Source organism: Manis javanica, chromosome 14, assembly GCF_040802235.1.
Source record: "Manis javanica isolate MJ-LG chromosome 14, MJ_LKY, whole genome shotgun sequence".
Taxonomy (NCBI): Eukaryota; Metazoa; Chordata; class Mammalia; order Pholidota; family Manidae; genus Manis; species Manis javanica.
The window spans coordinates 61478968-61500360 of NC_133169.1; the positions used below are offsets into that span (position 1 = coordinate 61478968).

Here is a 21393-nt window from a genome sequence, read left to right on the forward strand (position 1 = left end):
TTCTATTTTTGTATTTTAATCCATAAAATACTAAAAAATCCTTGCATATATCTCAATATTATGATAGTGTATATATGAAGCAGTCTTAGGTAGTGAAGAGTATGATACAGCCAGTAAATCTGTGAAAGAGTCCTGATCCTAAGAAAAAGATAGATTTACAGAAGCACAACAGAGTCAAACATATAGTGCAAATGGGCTTGAAAAACCATCTAATTCAATGCTTTGATATTTAAAACTATGAAAAAAAGAAATCTAAAACAGTCAAAGTTTTGTGTTATTTAAGGAGTAATTTTAGTTTTGTTAAATACTAGCCTATACTGGTGTGCAGAACCCGCTTACCCTCGCATCCAGTGCGCTTTCACCCCCAGCTTACAAGACCACGCAGCTGAGTCTAGCGCTTCCCTTCTTGCGGAGAATTCTTGGCTCTGGCAAGTTCTAGGATTTCACCGTCAGTGCTCCCTCTTTCCTGCCTCCACATGCTTTTCCTGGGAATCAACTTTTATGCATTTTCATCTTTTGTACTGAGTGACCTAGAGCCATATTTCTAGCCGAAAACGCTACATACTTGAACTCCAAACTCAAACAGCCTTACACTCCAGGGAAAACTCAACAGGTCCCCATGTAAAATCCTCTCCTGTTTCAGTCCTTTTCTGGTCACTGGCATGCACATCCACAGGAGTCACTCATCACCAGGCCCGGGAGTTGCTGGTAGCCATCCCCTTGCCTGTCCAATCTGCCTTAGCTAGAGCCCTCAAGAGCTCTCTTCCTTCTGGTCATTTTGCAAGCATTCTTAAATGATTAAATGCCCCAGGGTCAGCTTTCTAAATACAAAGCTAATCATGTTACTTCCTTCCTTAGAACTCTGCCAGGACTTCCCACTGTCTGGGTTTGAAGTCCATACTTCTTTATGGCTCCAGGTTAGGGAGCTGGTCTCTCCCCAACTCTGTCAGGAGTCAGCCTGCACAATACAGTCCCTGCTACTAATTCTAAACTCCAGCCTGCACCTGACCCCAGGCCAGCCCATTCAGCGCTTCCCGCCTCAGGAGCACTGCTTTTCTTCTCCCATTAGAAACTCAGTCATTCATTATTCACTGTACTGAATTCTTACTATTTGACAGGCCCTGTAACCAGGGCACAAGAGAGGAGACTGACACTGGCCAAGTCTCAAGGAATTTAGAGCCTAGCAGGGGGATGGATAGTAAGCAAATAAGCTCTGGGGGCAGGGGGAGCCCAGCGGGTGGAGCATAACTTCCTGAAGAAGTAATATTTGAGCTCATCTGCATTTTGTTACAGTTTCCTCTCCTGCTTCTTTATAAACTAAATGATTTCGAAATGCACTCTTCCCTCTTTTCTTCTTGTTTTTTTTTTTTTTTTTTTTTTTGGTGAATCTGGGAGTTAAAAATGCCTTTCCCCTGCGATGAGATTTTGCTCTGCACTTCCTCTTTCTAGAATTCACAATCCCAGCAAAAACCTAATCAGATGCCAAGTCAGCATTCCTAAGCGCGCCAGCACACCACCCTAAGCAAAGCAGAACTGCCGCCTCCCTCCTCATGCCTGAGGCTGATATCAGGGCACCCTGACTCTCCCCTGCCTTCCTCCTCCGGGACGGGCTCAGACGGGCTCAGACTCCTTCCGGACAGGGACAACATCCTTCTACCGCTCAATTCGCCACCTGATGCAGCGCAGGCCCACAGTCAATGTTTGAACGTTAAAAGGGCAAACATTCACTCTTTACAGGTAAGTAACTCTGCACACTGAGCATAGCTTTGTATAAAATCTTTAGAATAACAAGTGAACAGTATCTGTGAACACATTAAAAGGCACAGAAGTACCACTTCTAGTTAGGTCTGCAGAAGTCTTAGTAGGCATCAAAAAAGTATCTACGGGGATGTCTTATTTCAACATTTGACATAGTTGCTAAAAATTTGAAGCAAATGTCCATAGCCATCAACAAAGATCCTAGTAAGCAAATTAGGGTGAGTTCCATCTGCTGTAGGTCCCTTTTTCTAGTAGTTAGAAGGAGGAGACAGATCTATTCACACTGACACAGAAAGAGATATATAAGTTGTAGGATGACAGTTACAGTAAAATCTTAACCATTCCTCTATAAAAGAAAAATGTATTTTCCAGGCATAGGGGGAAAAGTCTGTAAGAAAGCCCCCCCTACATTTTATCTGAGAGCATGGGACTAGAACCAAGGAGAAAATGCCATCCTTTTCTGCGTGAATCAATCTGTCACTGAATTTATTAGAATGTGAGATACTTCTTAAGACACAAACATAATCCTTAAGTGAAAAGTTACTTTTATACTAAAATTTGCATTATTTTATCAGTTTCTTGTTGAGAGCACTGTTTTTTTTAAGATTTTTAAATTCTGGGTTTTTTTTAAAGATGAAATATTATTCACTGCTCTATTTTCAGCACCTAGAATAAAGACATATAGCAGACAGTTAATATCTGCTGAATAAATATAAGTTGTGCTGGGAGGGAAAAAAGTATCTAACAGCTGCTTCACAAACTCACAAAGGAAAAATGTCACTTGCAAAAGGTATCTTAACGGTATGGTTACCAAACTACAGGAGTAAGGCTTTTTATAAAAAGTAAAATATTTTAAAAAGCACACAAACTCTCATCACATGAGACATCTTCAAACTACTAAGTTTTCCAAGAAAAGAGCACCTTCCAAATCAATTAAATTCACAATCTTCAGTCTGGCATGTGCCTGGTCAGAGTACAAGTAATAAAAAATATGCGAAAGCTTTGGAGGAAAACACCAATCCTCTAATAAAGGCAAACAATGCCCAATGAACCTTAATTCTGATCTATTTAAAAAGTGCTCCTTTGGGAGGTAATTAACTTTTAGCTTGGACTACGGAGATTACCTTCATCTAAAACCAAAGCCCCTAACAAGCAGCCTCTTTAGCTTCAGATCCCCAAAGATGGGAGGCCCTCCATGACTGTTGATGCTCTGGGAGAGGTGGGATACCTGTGAGACAGACAGACCTAACCAAGGTTTCAGGACTAAGGAAAATGTCTTGACTCAGTTCCAATTTAAGGCCAATCACCGTACCCTTTTTTAAAGAAAGATAGTGAATATTTGAATGTTAATTCATTGGAAAAGATTATTTATATAAACAATGGCCACTATGGAGCTCAGCTCCCGCCCAGTTGCAGTTTCCTCCCCAAAGGAAGGCACTTTGACTGTTTTGGGGGAGAGGGGGTACACTCGAACCAGCAACCTACTTAATTCAAAATACTCCTTAGATCTTTTTTTCAACCACTACTCTTACCTTGAAAAATTCCATTGAGAGGATGATTTAATCCTCCTTACGAAAACACAAAGTTCCAAATAGGCTGTCACCAAAAACCAGTAATAGAGGTGCGGTTAAAATTCATCTCTGCCTAGTTAATGTAACTGGTGTTTAGCAAGTGAGTGAATCACAAGTGAATAAAATACCAGCTCATTCACACTGCCTCTGCCATTTCTCCAAAGCCTACGTGTTCTTTAAACACTGGAAATAAAGGCTTCCAATGTCTGCCCAGCTTGAGATATTTCTCCCTCTGCCTTTGACTGCCTGGATAAAGCTGCTTTAAGTTCACTGGGGCATAAGCCACCCAGGCGCTCCAGTTTACTTACTAAACCTGTTACCCAAAGGTTCCAGGCTCCGGCCTCCGCACCCCTGCCCACTCCTCCACTCTGACAGCCCGTCCTCGTTTCTCGTTTCTGGGGATCAAAGTCCTAGATATGGAACAGGTGCGCAGTTAAGTACCTGATTTTGCCATTTCACGGCACTGCAGAACTAGAAGAAAAAAACAAAAAACTTTGCAAACCACCTAAAAACAATGCCTGTTTTCACTCTGGCTAATAAACAACTACACATGACGGCTTTTAAATTAGCATACTTTCCTTCGAACGAATCCTACGGAACTTGGAAGCCACACCAAGCCGCCGCGAAGCCAGCCTGCCGGGGCGCAGGGGGCGGCTGCGCGCAGAGTGGCCGGGGCCGCGGCCGAGGTTGGCCTGCCCGCGCCCCTGCCCAGGGCCTGGGGGGAGGGGAGAGGGGAGAGGGGAGAGGGGCCGCACCCGGGCCGGGGAGGGGCGCCGTTTGCCTGGCAACCGCACCGGCTTACTGCCTCGGGGCCGGGGGAGGGGAGGGCAGCGCGGGGACTCCCGCGCGCGGGCGGCCACGGCCGGGGAAGCGCCTCCCGGGCTCGGCGGCCGCGGGCCCGGCTGGCGGGGCCCTGCCCGGCCGCGGCGCGCGCCTACCGTGTATCCGCGCTCCAGGTCACTCTCCTCGTAGCGAAAGGACGGAATGTAGACCTCCATGGCCGCGCTAGCCGGCCGGCGGGGGGCGGGGCAGGGCGGGGCGAGCTCTCGGCCGCCGCCCCGCCTCCCTCCGCTCCCGCCGGTCCCGAGGCCGCGCCGCCCGCGCCGGAGCCGCAGCCTCCCCCGCCGCGCGCCGCGCTCCGGAGTCGCCGTGGGCCGGGGGCCGGGGCGGAGGGCGCAGGCGCGGAGCCCCGCTCGGCCGGCTGGGCGGTGGCGATCAGCTGGGCCCGGGAGTCCGCGGAAAGGGGTGTGCGCGCCTCCGCGCCGGGCCACCCCCGGTCGCCCCTGCCCCGCGGCTCGGCCGGCGCCGCGTTTGCAGTTTGCTGAACGCCACGCTCCACCGACCGCAAGGCCGCGAGGAATCGGAGAGCACGGAGCGTCTTGATTTTCTTCTGATGCTGGAATGTACGTTTCTGTTCTGCACTGGCATTCACAGCAGTGAACCCCCCAGCTTCTTCCAAGACTCCTGTCCGCCTTCGATTCCAGGGTCAGCGCCTGGTTCTGAGTCAGCCGGCGAACCTGGCCGTGATATCAGGATCCGGAGCCCAAAGTCGGGTCACTGAGACAGACGCACCAATTTTAAGATGCTGCCTCTAAGTAACTGCATAGGGCTTTTAACTATTTTAGGAAACAGAAGACAAAAAAAAAAGGTGGGGTGAAGGGGACAAGGAATGTAGGAAGGTAGGATGCTGAGGGCAGAATTTGCCCTGTGGGCCAGGACCTAAAAGCCTGAAAGTAGCTAAAATATGAAGTGTTTCAGTTAAGGAAATTGATTATTAGGTTACCTTTGTAAACTCTTGAGTTTCTTCCTGAGGTCAGAGCACAGGCAGAGTAAAAACTTAGAGGTGACATGTGGGTCACGGAGAAAGGACCTCAGCCATTAGCTTTTTAGGCTGCGAACAACTGCTCCTGATGCGCTTTGCCTTTGAGACCAGGAGGCATTTCAGCTGGACAAACTGAAGTTTATGATGAGACGCTGTAGTGGAAAAGGGGACTCGATCGGGCCCTTTGCATTAAGAACTTGCCTCATGTAGGACCCGCAAAGCCTTAGCTGAAGACACCCCCACCCCCAACCAACACACTTAGAACTCCAAGATGTGTCTGGCTCTCAGAACTCCAAGCTTCAGCATCAGAACTCCAAGCCTTGGCATAACTTGTGCCCTATGACCACACTGCTTTTCTCTTTTCTCCTTTTGATGTAACCATAGAGCAGTATGAACTCTATGCTGTATGAATTCAGGGCCCAGCTTGTATATTCCCTTAAGCCACTGGTGACTCTCAGACTGCACTGTATGGTTTATTTATCTGCCTCAACCACTGGGTTTTTAGGGCAAGTCAGTACCTTAAAAAAATTTTTTTTTTGTCCCATGCTTGGCATAGTTAGTGCCTGGCATATTTTTCTTGAGCTTTGTGTGAGCATTATACTCATCTTTCCAAAACCAGGTAGTATGCCAGATGCAATTACAAGCCATGTCTCATTACAAGCTTTATAACGACCCCATAAGGAAGTGTTTTGTGCAATAGGATTTTCAAGGTCTAAGAAGTAGTGTTTCTGGTTTTTATTTTAAAAATAATAATGGCTTCTTATGACAGAAGAGTCCCCGGAACAATTTCAAAATTGGTTGAAACAAGTTATTAAAAGTCCTGGTGGGTGATGTGAGCCAGAATTATGTAGTCACAAAATTGTGCTACAGATTGCTGATCAGGTTTTTAATATGTTTTCTATACTGCCCTTCCCCAATAGCCTGCTAGTAGCCTGGCATGTCTGTTTTTGTCTGGCATGGCTCACCTATCTATCCACTGGACTTAAGTGGCAGAAATGTGCAGGTCCATGAAGATCTAACAGATGGTCCAGATGAAACCTATTTGCTGTATTCTACTAATAGCTGGGTATAATTTAATTTGGCCTTGCTTAAAATATATTCAGATTTTCAATATGTGGGTATGTTCTCGAGGGTCTTTCAGCTCAGCCATAAGTGGTTGTATTATAATTTCAATTACTACAGATGGCATAGTTGAGACTCAGAGAGGATCAATAACTGAAATTTATAATAGTGTAGTTAATAATCAGAATCAGAACAGCTAACTTCCTAACCAAATTCTGTGGATAACACCAAGTAGGAAAGAAAAGAATAGCACTAAGGTAAGGGAACGTGTATATCTATTATCCTGCTGTTACTACATATGTTTTAGTCTGACTACAGTTTGTGACAGGCCAGCTAGATACCATCTCAGGACATTAATAAAAATACATGGCAAATACATATACAAGATATTAAACAGTATCTGTAAATAAAAGCAAAAAATTTAAAAAGCAAAATAATAAAATTCTGCTGAAATCTGGGTATAAATTCCTTACTCTCAAAATACCACATTTACCTAGCACTGGGTAGAAATATATTTTGGCAAGTTTAATGATAAATTGCTTTAAATATCAACTTATATTAGAAGTTTTGACCAAAATCTATCTACAATGCATTACACATTCAACGTTCAATTATAAGACTAACACAAAATGACCAAATAAGACTTATCCCAGGAACATAAAGATGGCAAACATTAAGAAATCTGTTGTATTCACATTGTCAGATTAGAAAAGAAAATAATTGAGTATCCCAATATAATCTTAAAAAACATTAATCAGTACACCTCTTCCTAATAATACTTAATAGTCTAAAAATAGAAAACATCTTTAATTTGATAAAGGTTACTATAACCTCATAGCAAATATTAGATGAGGAGGCATCATAATAGCGTCAATAACTTTATCACAAATATTTTTTACATTTTGCTGGGGTGGTAAGCCGAAGCAGTAAGACAAGTAAAACAAGAGATACAGATATTGGATAGGAAGATGGAAAACTGAAAGGTCCATGTAGATGAAATGATCTACGTAGAACAGAATCAACCAAAAAATTTAATTTGGCCTTGCTTAAAATATATTCAGATTTTCAATATGTGGGTGTGTGTTCTCGAGGGTCTTTCACCTCAGCCATGAACTAATGAAAGAGTTTCATAAGGTGCCAGATATTAAACCAACATATACAAATCAATAGGTTTCTTACACAGTAGCTTTCATACACACCAACAGTAACCAATTAGAAAATAACAGAAAAAACCAATGAATTTTATTAATAGCAGCATTAAAAACTTACAATGTCTAAGGATAAACTTAACAGTAAATGTGCAAGACTTACATGAGAAAACTAAAAAACATTATTAAAGGACATAAAAAGATATGAAAGTAGTTATACACATTCCCCAATGGGAAGAATCATATTCTCAATGGGAAGAATCAATATTTTAAGGATGTAAGTTTTCACCAAAAAGAGTTGTAAAGGCAATCGAAGCCCCAATGAAGAGAAATTATAAAATTCATTTGGAAAATGAATATCCAGGGTAAATTTGAACAAGAAGGAAAACGAATGTGGGGATAAGTTAATCTGCAGGACATCAAAACATACCATAAAGCTATTTAAGTCAGAATGATCCTGGAGCAAATGATCAAAGGAACCAATAGCCCAGAAAGAGACTCCTGAATATATGGCAACATAGATAGTATGAAACAACAATAGTATTTCAAACCCTTGGGGGTAAAAAAAATAACTGTTCAATAAATGGTGTTTAAATAATTTGAGTGTTTAAATGGTGAAGTTTTAATAAAAGTTAAAAGTAGTTTAAGTAAATGGTATAACAAATAGTTTTTGGATAGCTAGGCATCCATTTGGGAGAAAAGTAAAATAGGTTTTCAAAATGAATTCCAATGTTGACTATACTTCAATTAAGAAAAAAAGTTAAGAATTAATAAAATACAATAAAATGAACTGCATATGCAGTAAAAAAGGTCTATGAAAACACAAAGCTATAAAACCTTAAGGTAGACAAAGTCTTCTTATTACAGTATACAAATGTCAGAAGACATTAAAGAGTGTATTTTAGACTAATGATTTAAAATTAATGTAAGCCAAAGACCACAAAGTTTAAAAAACACTCAACAGAGAAAAATGTTTGCAACATATATAACCAAGGGTTAATATATATTTTATATGTGAAAACACTAATTTTTTTTAATGGCACAAAAGAAAGTGGATATAGTGTGAGCAGGCAATAATTCCCAGAAGAATGCAAATGGACCAAAAAAAAAGAAAAGGAAAACCTGTATTAGTTATTTATTACCCGCAAATTCAACTACTTAAAGCAGTAACTCCATATTATCTCCCACAGTTCCTGTGGGTCTGGAATCTGGAAGCAGGTGAGGCATCATAGGTTGTAGTCATAAAGGTTCACCAAGGCTACAGTCATCTCAAGACTACTGGGCTGCAGGAACCACTCACAAGGTGGTTTACTCACAGGCTTGGGAAGTGAATGTTGGTAGGAGGCCTCCATTCCTGGCCTCCTGATCTTCTCCACAGCATGGCCTGCATGTCTTGAAGATATTGAGGCTAGCTTTCCCCCAAAGAAAGAAATCCAAAGAGCAGCTTAGGACAAAGGCCACAATGACTTTTTGTCACCTCCCCTCAGAAATCATACTCTTCATTTCTGCAGTATCTTAGTAAGTACACGGTAGCCCTCTTTAGTGGCTTAAGTCTCAGGAGGTAAGAATTGATGGGGGCCATCACGGAAGCTAAATACCACATAACCATGAGCGGAGATACTCAAATCCAGTAGTAACCAAGGGAATACAAAGTAAAATAATGAGATATCATTTTTCAACTTTTAGATTGGCAAAAATTTCAAAGGTTATACCAGTGTTGGCAAGGATGTGGGGGAATGAGTACTATTGGTAAGACAGAAAACCAAGACAGCCTTTTTGAATGATAAATTGGCAGTAGCTATTACAGTTTTAAAGGCACCATATTTAATCCAAGAAGTAGCTTCCCTATGGCAGGAAAGTTTTGCGCAAGAATACTGCATTGTTTATAATGGCAAAAATTTAGAAACAAATTCTATCGTAGATAAAATAAGTTGTTGCAGTTTTTAGATACAGAGATTTCTGGGTTAAGATAGCAAGTTGAACATAACACAACTAATTTCACATCTTCTTCCAGCCCTTGTAAAACTACAACAAGGACTCTTCCTTTTTTTTTTTAACCCACAAAGATAGGAAGAACAGGGGAAAAGAGAGCAGCAACAAGATTTCTGTCAGCTAGAAAGCAGATGGATGAGAAGTAACTGGTTTAGCTAACAAGAAAATGGCAAATTTAAGCCAGCTGTGGGAAAGCTGAAAAATCAACCTGATTTACACAGCACAAGATCCGAAAGGCTCAGCAACAGGCAAGAGCAGGTACCTCTAGAATGGCAGGTTGCTGGCTAACGTAAGGATTGAGTGAAAGCTGAGAAGCAGGAAGTTTCCTTAGTCCCCTCTTCCAACTCTACAATTCTGGAGGATATTTCCTTGAGAGAGGGTAAAAGAGAGTCTTGCATTGGAAATTTCCTGGCCCAGCTGAGTAGAAACTTTTACCAAAAAAACAAGTGGAATCTGGGGTAAATGACCATATACATATTGGGTGATGGATGCTGAACCCTTATAGAGGCTGGCAACTACACATTTCCTTTCTATACCAGAAACAGGGAAAGTATTCCTTGGGAAATCTGACCAGCCCAAGGGGAAAAATATGGAAACAATATTGGAATTTCCCTACAAACAGCACAATGACATCACTCTTCAGTGACTCTCAAATTTGGCAGGCCCATGAGTTCACTCAGAGCTTCCAATCAGCTTTCATTTCCCACTGCTAAACTTGATGAGACATCCTGGCACTAACAGACATCTGAGGAAAGCATCTAACAGGGCAGAGAGACCAAAATAGAAAAATAATTTTGAGGAAACAGAAACAGGGAAGAAAAAAATATTATAAACTCTCAGGAATATCCTCAGAGAGATATAAGAAAACATTGCATCTGTGAAATAAGAAGCTACTTAAAAATAGGATCAATCAGAAAACAAAAAAGCACATCAGAGAGTAGAACAAAATGACAGAGATGGAAAATAGGAAAGAAAAATAATAGCTTCAGTCCTGGACATCCAATATCCAAATAATGGGTCTTCCAGAAAGAGAAGACGGAGAATATAGGAGGGAGAAAATTACATGAAATAATGCAAGAAAACTTCCAAAACTGAATGTCACATTTCCAGATGGAAAGCAACGCACATAGCTTGAAAACATATGTATACTATAGCGGTTCTTTGTGAGATTTGAGAACACTGGGAATACAGGAAGATCCTATAGTCTCCAGAGAGGGTGAGGGGTAGAGTGGGATACATATCATATACAAAAGATCAGAAAACAGAATGGCTTCGAAATTCCCAACATCAACACTGGAAGCTGGAAGACTGGAGCAATGTCTTCAAAATTCTAGAGAAAATTATTTCCAACATATACACAGATACACTGTCAAGGATTAAGGTAAAATAAAGTTTCAAAAGTTTAGTTTGTATCCCCCCATTTTCAGGAATCTAATGTGTGTATCCATCAAAATGAGGGGACAAATCAAGAAAGAGATAAAAAGGACAGGAGACATGACCCAGAGGAGGGGTAAGGGCATCTTCAGGACCAGCACAGCACACTCGGCAGAGAATAATAACCAGTCCACACTAGAGCAACCTAACTGAAGAGGCAGACATCCCTAGGGCTGGTCCACGGTGCTTTCTGCCATATCTTTTTAACCTAAGAAATGATTGGTGAATAGACAACACCAACACAAGGGACTAAACCAAGAAAGAAGAGGCATGAGACCAAGATAGAGGGAGTAAATCCAAGCGGAAGGTAAAGGCAACTCCAAAGCTGACAGCAAGGGAAATCCCAGGACAAGACTTCAACAGGCTGGAAGAGTACCAGTCCAGAGAAAATGGAAGTCCCCAGGAGAGAGGACCGTAAGGAAAACAGCCGGAATGGTTATCTTACCTGACATGTGCAGTCTTGTGGGAAAGTGCACTAAGAGACTACGGGGAGGTATGGGAAAAAGTAGCAATAGATCACACACACACAAAAATAATCAAGGCATGTTTTAATTCAGGAAAAAAAAATAGGGAAAATGAGGGAAGCCTAAGAAACTTTCACAACCAAGAGGAGCAGAAGGAGACATGACGACCACATGTAATGTGCTGTTCTGGATGGGATCTTACAACAGGAAAAGGACAGTAGGCAAAAACTGAGGAAATCTGAGTAAGGTCTGGGCTCTAGTTAATATGGTGTCAGTATTGCTTCATGCACTGTAACAATTGTACTATACTAACGTAAGATGTTAAGGAAAACCAGGGGAAGAATATATGGAAACTCAATGTATGTACTATCTGTGCAATTTTTCTAATAATCTAATAATGTTCCAAAAATAGCTTATTTTTTTTTAATGGAAGAAAGTGAACACTAAATATACAACTTCTAGTGGTGAACAGTATGGGCAAAATAATGCAAGTTCTGGATACCAGTTTACCCAAAAATTTTAACACAGCTACACAGGAAGTGGGGGACACAAGTGTGTGAAGCACACAAATGGCAGAGTAAGAGAATTTACTCTCATTACCACAAAAAAATGGTTAAGTAGATGATGTCTAAAACTGATTATTCAAAAAGTAGCAGTATATTCATTTTATTTATAAATTTGAAGGCATAGAAATGGCAGACAAAACAGCTAAGAGTACAAAGAGGTTTTCTTGAAAGAAAATTGGGGACATGTGGGGATTGAATCACTGGATTTTGTTATTTAGCCTTTCTGATGCTAGTTTATTTTCAAACTCTGCTTGTATTAATTTGATGAAATAAACTATGTGAAAAATCAGAAGATTAAAGTCGATTTTTATCTACTGACTTGCAAAAGCTTTCGATACTCAGGCAAATCAAAAAATATATTCGAGCAATAATCCTCCTAATCACACTACTCAAGAGCCCGAGGCAATTATTTGCTTTATTGGAGCTATTTTTATTTGTGTCAATACACTAAAAATTAATGTCATTTCTGAAACTTAGGTTTCCTCCTTTCACTACTTTCTCTCCTAGTCCCTTATTTCCAGAAAACCTATTCTTTCACCTTTTCACATCTACATCCCCCAATTTGTGCCTGTCACCTCTCTAGCTTTATTTTATCTCTACTCCTTAAAATTTTTATTTCAAGTCCTTTTCCTCTTGACTTTCTCTCACATCCACCAACAATCCCTGATCCTGAGAGTCCAACAATGTTTTAGGTCCTGAACAAATAGAAGCTTTCCGTGGATGGCTTCATTGTAAATTCATGATTTCCAAACTCACTTGAAAGCTACTAGTCATCAATACTCCTCTTACTCATCATCTCTGTTGTTTTCTAAAGACGGTGTAACTGGGAGAGGAAATCCCAGAGCAAAATACGTAACTGAAACCGAAATCAGTCAAAGGGAGAAACAAAGTTTAACACCCGTTTATTGCTTACAAACTGTGGTCCAGGGGCCATCTCTCCTGCTCCGGCACAAGCAAGCCAAACCTCCCAACCTCTCAGTTTCAGATAAACCCTAGTTCGCCCAGGAAATTACCCACTGCTATGGAGATGGACTACTGCTCTCCACCCCTTAGTAACGCCTGTTTATATGTAGATGCACTAAAGCCAGGCGAGAGATTCTGGAATATTACAGTTTTACACACAGATGGACATTCTTCTTTGGCCTTGTCTTCTCTGGCTTTCTTGCTGACCTCACTCTCTGATGATGGCTTAATTTCCTGTTTCACCAGCAAAATAAAAATGTTCCTGCTTTATTTCCAAGTATACCCCTCCCCCCTTCCTTTTTGTTTAGAGGAAGAAACAACCCTTCTTCTTTCTGTGAGGCTCTTTCCTTCTGCCTGACTTAGTCACTTCCATTCATCCCTTACATACTAGTTTTACCCACTGATTTTGTCCACAACAGGCTCATCTCGTTCTCTTTGTTCTCTGAGAATGACTTCATTAATACTCATGGTTTTAAGGCATGGAGCATTTTTGCATTTCTGAGTTGATGATGCAGTAATCTCATTCTGGGTTCTGTTTTCATACATTTTCATGTTGGTTGTCCAAAGGTACTTTAAAAACAACAGGCCCCTATGCATTTCACCTTCCTTCCTGCCTATACCTCCTATGTCAATCAAAGCAACAGTATTCTGTCAACAAAGCCAGAAACCTGGGCATCACCCCCAACAACTGCCTTGTCCTTTTCTGACACCTAAACCATTGCTTCCGTGCCTGACATGTAGTAGAGACTGCGCAGCAGCTTACTCAATGAATGAATGAATGAAAGTTGCCTGTTTATTTCCATTTTCCTAAGCTATCTCCTTTTCTACTTCCACTGCAGTAGCCAGACCCTTACCATCACTGGGCTGGATGACTGCTGCTCCATTGTCATCACGAACTTTTTTTTCTGCATTACTACTTCCCTTAGCACACATTTAGGGTTATGTGTTTGAGTGTGGAAATAAACTTCTCTTTTCTAAGCAATTGCCACATTACCCTATCACCCTTCTTTTCCACTGTTCCCAGGCTTCTTTATAGGTCTGTAGCTCATTTCCTGACAAGACTCATTTAACTGGAGTATCTTTGTAGTGGGAGTAGTTCTAAACTTCTGTCACTGATTTTGACTACACTCATTTTCCCCCTTCACCTCTGATCCTCAGCTCCAGGACTCCAAGAGGTTTCAGGAGCAGACTGTTCTGCAAAGGGAACCTTCCCAGTAAGCCCATTCAGACCCTTTTCAAGCATACACCCATTATTTTGAAGAAGCCCTAAACACTAGTGACACAATCAAAATGCCGGTACTTTTAGACTGACTGAGGTATAATTCAGGAAACAATGATGCTTAGTTGCTAATATTTATTAGGCACTTGCTGAGAAATTCATATAAATTAACTTAATCCCCTTAAGAAGACCTAATTAGGTACTATGATTACTTTCCAGTTTACAGATAAGGAAACTACATTTTAGAGAAAAATAAGTGGGCTCAAAGTCAATGGTGTAGATTGAGCCAGAGTTCAAACCGGCAGGCTACATGCATTACCATGTTCCCAGTCACTCCTTCATTCTCTTGGCGGTGCCACAGCAGGCTCTACAAGAAATAACAAGGGCAGTCATTCCTCAAGATGCAAAAAACCTGGGCAAAGCAGTAGGACCAGACAATTATAATGCAAAGTAGATATTACAGTTGAAAGGTGCAAAGTGTTACTAGAGTCCTCCTGAGAGATGAGAGCTTCCTTCCTTAGGAGACTAAGGATATATGGAAGATGTGAACTTTCGGCTTTCAAGTTTAATAAATGGATACTATTCAAATAATCACTAATAACGGGGAAAAAGGAACTCAAAGGAACCTCAACAATCCCAATGACCAGAAGAGAGACAGCATGCTCACAAGACAGGGACATCATGTGATTAGAGCAAAAGCTGGGTGAAGGTAAGGGGTGAGATCAAGGCAGGAAAAGTAGTTTGAGACCAGATTCTGGATAATTTGGACATTATCTGTAGTCCGTAGGTAGTCTACCAATAATTTCTGTGCATAGAACTGTGATGAGTTCTTTTCTCGTTTTAGCAGCCAGTTGTAGGCTGGCAGAGACTGGAAGAATGTGTATCCCACAGGAAACTTAAAGACAGTTCTGGTCCATGATCACAGGATCTTGACCCTAGGAGAGAAACAACAGAAATGAGAGAACATATTTAAGATACAGAAATCAACTTAAGTTGGTCTTGGCAACACAATACCTAAACAGTGTAACTGTAAACATAAGCATTTTGCATTGTATCTGTTATAAGAGGCTGGGAAACATTTTTAACTGAAATTTAGAAAGCAAGTTTGGTTGAAGAGCCTACTGTCATGCATGGACACACACATTTATGTACACTTAGAACTCCACACACACATTTCCACATATATAGTGAAAACACCTGAAATAAAGATCTAGGAAATAAAATATAGGTTAAAATCAAGATAACTCAAGACTTGACTATGGAAGCAGTAAGAAGTCAATTTATTGTTTAGTTTTGTTAAATTTTGTCTGATTTAAGTATTTATTAAAGTTACATATGTATAAACTTAAAATAGAACTTTTTCCCCCTTAAAGTACTCCCCTAAAGCGATTTATCCCAAAACTGACCTTAATTTAAAAAGTTTGCTGTGTGTTAACAGGTGGGCAGCTTCATCTTGAATTGGATTTAATTACAGCTTCCACTGACCCAGTTAAGTACTTAAAATTGTCTTTAGAAAATTGAAAAGTATGTGATGAGCATTAATTTCATTGCATTAAAATATCTGACAGCAAGCCACAACTTTCCTGTTTTGTACAATCTTCTATTCTTAGTCACCTCTGAAGTAAGTTTGAAGAAATAAATTTCTTATCCCAAAGGACTTCCTAGAATTCTGTTAATGAGTAGAACAGGAATCTTGAAAACTATTATGTATTTTCATGGAGGAATGTTCACACATGGTTAACACACAGATAGAAATCTGGATGTGCTTATCTGTCAAGTGAGAAAGTAGTACTAAACAGTCTCTAAGTTTTCTTCTCGCAATACAAATTACCATTTATTCATAGTAGATACCCAGTACCCATTTCTCACAAAGCACTATTACTACAGTCTTACATCTGAATTGTACCTGTTCTTTGAGAACACCTACTAGTCCCTTTGATGTAGCTTTGGATTCTTCACTGAATTTAAGATGATAAATGACCAACTAGCTGTTGAACTTACGCTCCATCTCCATAGGCATTGTCTAAACCTGTGCTGTCCAATATGGCCACTAGCCACATGTGACAAATGATCACTTGGAACGTGGCTAAGTCTGAATGGAAATGTGATGAGAGAGTTAAATACACAATGGATATCAAAGACTTGAAAACAGAATATAAAGCACGTACGTAACTTTTAATATGTTGGGTTACACATTAAAATAGTATTTTGGAGCTACTTGGTTAAATATTAATTTTACCCATTTTATTCTTCAGAATCTGGCTATAGAAAATTAAAAATCATGTGTGACTCACATTTTCTATTGGTTTCAACTCTAAGGACTTCGTCCACAGATTACCTGTCTTCATGGCTCGGATTACAAAGATTACTTACATCTCTTAGAATTCCCCTCTTCTTGCTATTTCTGTCTGGCCAACCATCTCCCTTCATTACTTGATACTATATCCTTCACTGAGGATTAGAAATGGTATTTGATTATGGATTTTGGATAAGGAAGGGGATGGTGATTCTATTTCAATACTTCAAAACAATACTATGTCACTCACAGAGATACCGTAACATAAACATTTCCTGACTTGTGAATATAAGGAAATGCCTCCAAAGTGCCCAGCCAGTGACTGGACTTCCTTTTACAGATGTTACCTTCCCTCCTCACTACCAGCATTCCCCATTTGTTTAAAACAGGATGGCTTTTCCTCAGCCTACCTGTACTTACTGTCTCCCTGACTCCTCAGTCACATGACTACCCATGTAGGGAGCCACAAGAAAAGTAGCCATATAACTAGTTATGTTTTATTAAGGTAGAAAAATGTAAATCTTCATAATTACCTTTGACATCAAAGAAGCATTTTTTAAAGGTATATAATTATCCTTCTCATCTGATGTCCTCCCTTTAAAGACACCTGATTTTAAGGGGTCTATTTTGTATTTAAAAACCACTTATCAAAATAATTTGTACAAAGAATGTGTAAAACTTTACTAGGTCTGGACAATAAAAGTTTAAATAACAACAAAGAAGGAGTATTTTGAAGTTAGTATAAATATATGTATGTATAAAACAAGGTGAATAGTTGAAAACAGCCCAGATAAGGTGAATAGTTGAAAACAGCCCATCAAATAAAACCTAGCCTTTAATGTTTTAGAAAATCATGTTTTTACATACATTTTTCTCTAGCCTCATTTTACTTTACTAATGGAAGGTGGTTTTGATTAGAATTTGATTTTCTAATAGAATAATATTGATATTGAAGTTTGATGTTTTCAAACAAAGTATTTTATAGAGGTACTTCAGATATCAGTTTTATATCCTTGTTTTAGAGATGAGATTTAAGTGACACGCCCAACGTCACATAGGCACCATAGCAGACTGAACAGACGGATGTTCACCAAGTTCAGCTTGTTCCACTGTGCTATGCTGCCTTTATCCTTCAACTTTTATCTGGTTTAAGATTTAAATGTGGACTTAATGACTGAAAGATTATGTTATCAGCACTCTCAGTGCTCCTGTTTTCCTATTTATTTGGAATGAAAGTGTTTTAGTAATATGGATGGGAAATGTGAAGATCGATGGGCAGTGTTGAAGATATAAAGTCTTGTTACAATGCTGGTAGGCATCAGAGGCTCATACAATTTACTTGCAATTTCCAGCGGACTCCTTATCTTCTAGTAAAGGCTGTTAAGGGAATGAAGTCTGGGCTGTTTCTCTCCTCAGCTTGATCAAGACTGGAAATATCTTACTTTAAAAAACTGAATGAACATAATGTAGAATGGAAGATTTTGGCTTGAATAGTTAAGTCATTATCCTCTGTGTAAACTGTATCTTTGGAAGTAGTGTAACTGGATATACTAGGAGAATGTCACTGTAGTGTAACCATTCCTAGCAAGCCTATTATTCAGCTCAGTATTAATGTGACAAAGATAGCAACTGATATATTTTACTATGACTTACTCATTTACCAAAAGTATCTAAGCTATCTCCCACTGAAGCAACAACAGAAGTTTGTACTATTTCTACTGTCTTCTTAAGAAATGTTGTTTTGTATCTTCCAGGATCTTTTTCCAGTTTAATTCATCAAATCTTTATTATTAACCTATTATGTATCAGGGCCTCTTCTAGGTTCTAGAAGTGTAAATATGATTAATACCTACAGTAACCTTTTAACACTTCAACTACGGTAAGTGGAAGTCAACGTATCAGGGATACTCAGACATTAAGGGTATCCAGCAGGTAGCTAGACTCAGCCACACACACCCCATCTGACTCCTCCCACAGGGAGATGCAGTTGTTAGGCTGAAGAAGACCAGCACCTTTAAGAATGTATTTATGAGAAGAACTCTGATGCCAGTCACAACTTAAACTTTCATCAGCATTGAGGATTAAATAATAGTCATCTAAACAGGATACAGAATAGGTAAGAATGTTGCCAGAGTCAAATTCCATTTTACTTCAAATTTGCTTTGTGCTATCCCTGGTGATTCATTAAATCATGGGGTGTTTCAGCATGGCATCATTCTTTGTCAATTATGACTACAGGTGATCTTCTTTAAGTTTAAACAAAAATAAGAAAAGCCAAGGAATAAATTCAATATATACAAAGCCTTGGATTTTGAAAATAATAGAAGATGATCAAAATGCACAGAACTTCTAATAGAGGCACATAAATACATTTTTTCTTAATTCTTAAACTGGGCCCTAAGGATGGATAAAAACAATTAATTATTTTCTCCTTTACTCATGACAAGAACATTCCCCAGAGTTGAATCAAGAGATAAATGTTCTTTGGTTTATGATTTCATAAAAAACTTGAGCTTCATTTAGTTTTTCTGTCAATTAAAAAAAATTACTAATCATAGCATCATCAACTCTGTGTATCTAGAGGAAAACGTTTTTGCTATTAAAAATGTTTGCAGAAGATTCTTAAAATGTTTACATACCCAAATAATTTGTTACTAATATTTCATAAGGAATATCATTTTATTACTGTAATCACAAAATCATAATTTCTGTACAGGAATGTGTAAGTGAACATTAATCAATGCATTGATAAGTCACCTCATAAAGAGGATGAACACACTACAGAACATATTGTAAAGAAAAAAATATTGTAAAATTTTCCAGCCTTGCAATGCACTTTTTAGTGCAAGTATTTAAGACACAATAGTGTTCAATTCAGCAAAGTACTGCAGAATGTCATGCCACAGTCCACTTAATTCAAAGAGTGTCAGGACATGCAGCTTGTAATAAAATATAACCACATGTAATTCATAAAATATATAGTCGTTTATTTAGATGGTTTTAAATGATTTCACTGTGGAATTCAGCATAACTGGAACAAACATCCAAGATCTTCTTAACAGGAATCACCTTCGTGCTAGGCAATGGCTTTGGCTTCAGGTAGGAATGCCTCCCAGTATTTTATCAGCTGTGGGTGACAATAAAAGTAAAAGGTATTCTCATTACCTTTGTATCATCTATAGGCATATATTCTGTAAAACATTTTTTAAAATGTATAGAAATAGCTAACAATGCTTAACATTTACTAAAGTCTGGTTCCTAAAGGGATCTTTTTAATTCCCTTACCTAAAGTCTGTCAAGATAATTCATGTATCAATTATTTAAAATATTAATTATTCCTGGCTAATTTCAGTTTTTGATGTAAACAATTTTAAGAATGCCTAAAAATTAAAAAATTTTTTTGCAAAATTATATAAAAATAGATTATTAGTGTAAATTAAATAAGATTGCCTTAATAAAAAACTGCAATGAACTTCTCTATATGAAGTTATATTACAGTATCTAATTCAGAAGATATTCACATTTTGTTATTTTTAGTCAAAAAGAAAGAAAAAGGGAGGAAGAAAAGGAAATATTGGGCAAGAAAGGAAAAAGAAACTGGAGAGAATTAGCTACTGGTCTTTCTTAGTCCAGAGAATGAGATTTAAGTATATAGTTATATTTAAAACAATTCCTTTAAAAACAAGCTCATCTAACTTATTTTCATATTTTAAAACTGACTTTATCAACTATTTAAAAACTAAATATAATTTGAAGATACAGTATCACCACCTAATTGAAAATTATAATTTATCGTGATATATAGGCAAGTTTCTAACCCACAAATTTTAAAACTGGAGGAAGACATCTTTCAAGACATTTAATAATTTGATGTACTACCCACATAAAACAAAAATTAAAATAATACAACCCGCCCCCAAAACCTTTAAAATGTAGTTTTCAGTTTAAGTACTACTATTATAGATGAGAAGAACTTATAGGAATGTCCTCTAAAGGGTATGATCAATCGGGAAACAAAACTAGGAATAGGAAGACAGGGAGGAAAACGTGCAGCATGTTTCTTCAGCCTAAAATGGGAAAAAGTGTATCTTGCCTAGTGCTCAGGAGTAGAGGCAAAAAGGCCCTGAGTGTCCTTTTTCCCCAAATTCTTTAGCATTTTTTCCTTTGCTGGCATTGCTTTCTTCTATTGCATTTCTCATGCCTCCTTAAGTTTAAAAGCTCTTATCAATGATTATCATTTTCAAAATGAAAAAGTATACCAAAGATAAATTACAGCATCTGTAGGTTATAAGTAAGTTACGGAAAAAATTAGCTTACCTGTTGCTGTGTTTGTACTAATGATTCTAAGTACTTGATAATAACAGTTTTAAAATCTTTCACTCGTTCTTTCTGTTTAGTACAAATACATGAAAAAAAAGTCCATTAGTAAAAAATTAAATTTGTTTTCCCACAAAATTGCAACAAAATGTGACCATGTTGGTAAGAAAAGTGTAAAATTATTATACGTGCCTCAAATCTTCCCACTTCTTTTCGAATTGTTTTAGAGATCTGTTCAAAATCTCTTTCTCCTTGTTGCACTTTTGCCTCCCACTAAAATAAAAAAATTTGAACAAATTTTTAATTCTTGTCTGGGAAAAAAATCACAGAACTAGCTATCATGACCACTCAATTTTATGGCATGCCCTGAATGAAAACTCTGAGAAAGGTCAACATTGGCAAAGCCCAATTTAACACCATTCAAACTTGTATCTAACTTTCCAGTAGTATAAATGCCTATCAGCTTAATTTTCACTAATATTTCACTGTCAGATTCACTCAAGATTAGGATATTCTGGTACTTAATGAACTATAATCTCCATAGCTTAATTAAATATAACTAAGAGGAAAAGATTTTCAGCAAAAAAATTACTATCAAATAATGTAGCAGTTAAGAGTGTAATTTTCTCATTTCTTTTATCATTTATTTTCAACTATATGAACAATGTTCTGCTAATTTCATGTATACATGTTCATCACAATTTATATGCCTACAGAAATACTTTAAATGAGGACATTTATGACAAACACTTAAAAAACATTTTTGTAGTGGTAAAATGTC

At 38.7% G+C, this 21393-nt stretch overlaps 2 protein-coding genes across 10 annotated transcripts in view; both read right to left on the bottom strand.

The window, feature by feature from the left end:
* The window catches only part of SNX24 (sorting nexin 24), a 169008-nt gene extending 164207 nt beyond the window's left edge, over positions 1-4801 (bottom strand). For 2 of the 8 annotated variants that reach the window (XR_005057802.2, XM_037005243.2), the window contains exon 1: positions 4268-4781. Coding sequence is in view for 5 of the 8 variants with exons in the window: in XM_037005243.2 (XP_036861138.1) it covers positions 4268-4327 (60 nt within the window). In the remaining 3 variants the exon portion in view is untranslated. Of the gene's footprint in view, positions 1-4267 lie in introns of all 8 variants that reach the window. The other 6 variants (XM_037005247.2, XM_037005245.2, XM_037005237.2 and 3 more) reach the window with 6 other exon arrangements.
* A 14457-nt stretch (positions 4802-19258) lies between these two features.
* The window catches only part of SNX2 (sorting nexin 2), a 47904-nt gene continuing 45769 nt past the window's right edge, over positions 19259-21393 (bottom strand). For both annotated transcript variants that reach the window (XM_037005223.2, XM_017658179.3), the window contains 3 exons: positions 20805-20885; positions 20613-20684; positions 19259-19422 (listed from right to left, as the gene is read on the bottom strand). In XM_037005223.2, the coding sequence (XP_036861118.1) occupies positions 19372-19422; positions 20613-20684; positions 20805-20885 (204 nt within the window). In that variant the 3' untranslated portion in view covers positions 19259-19371. The remainder of the gene's footprint in view (positions 19423-20612; positions 20685-20804; positions 20886-21393) is intronic.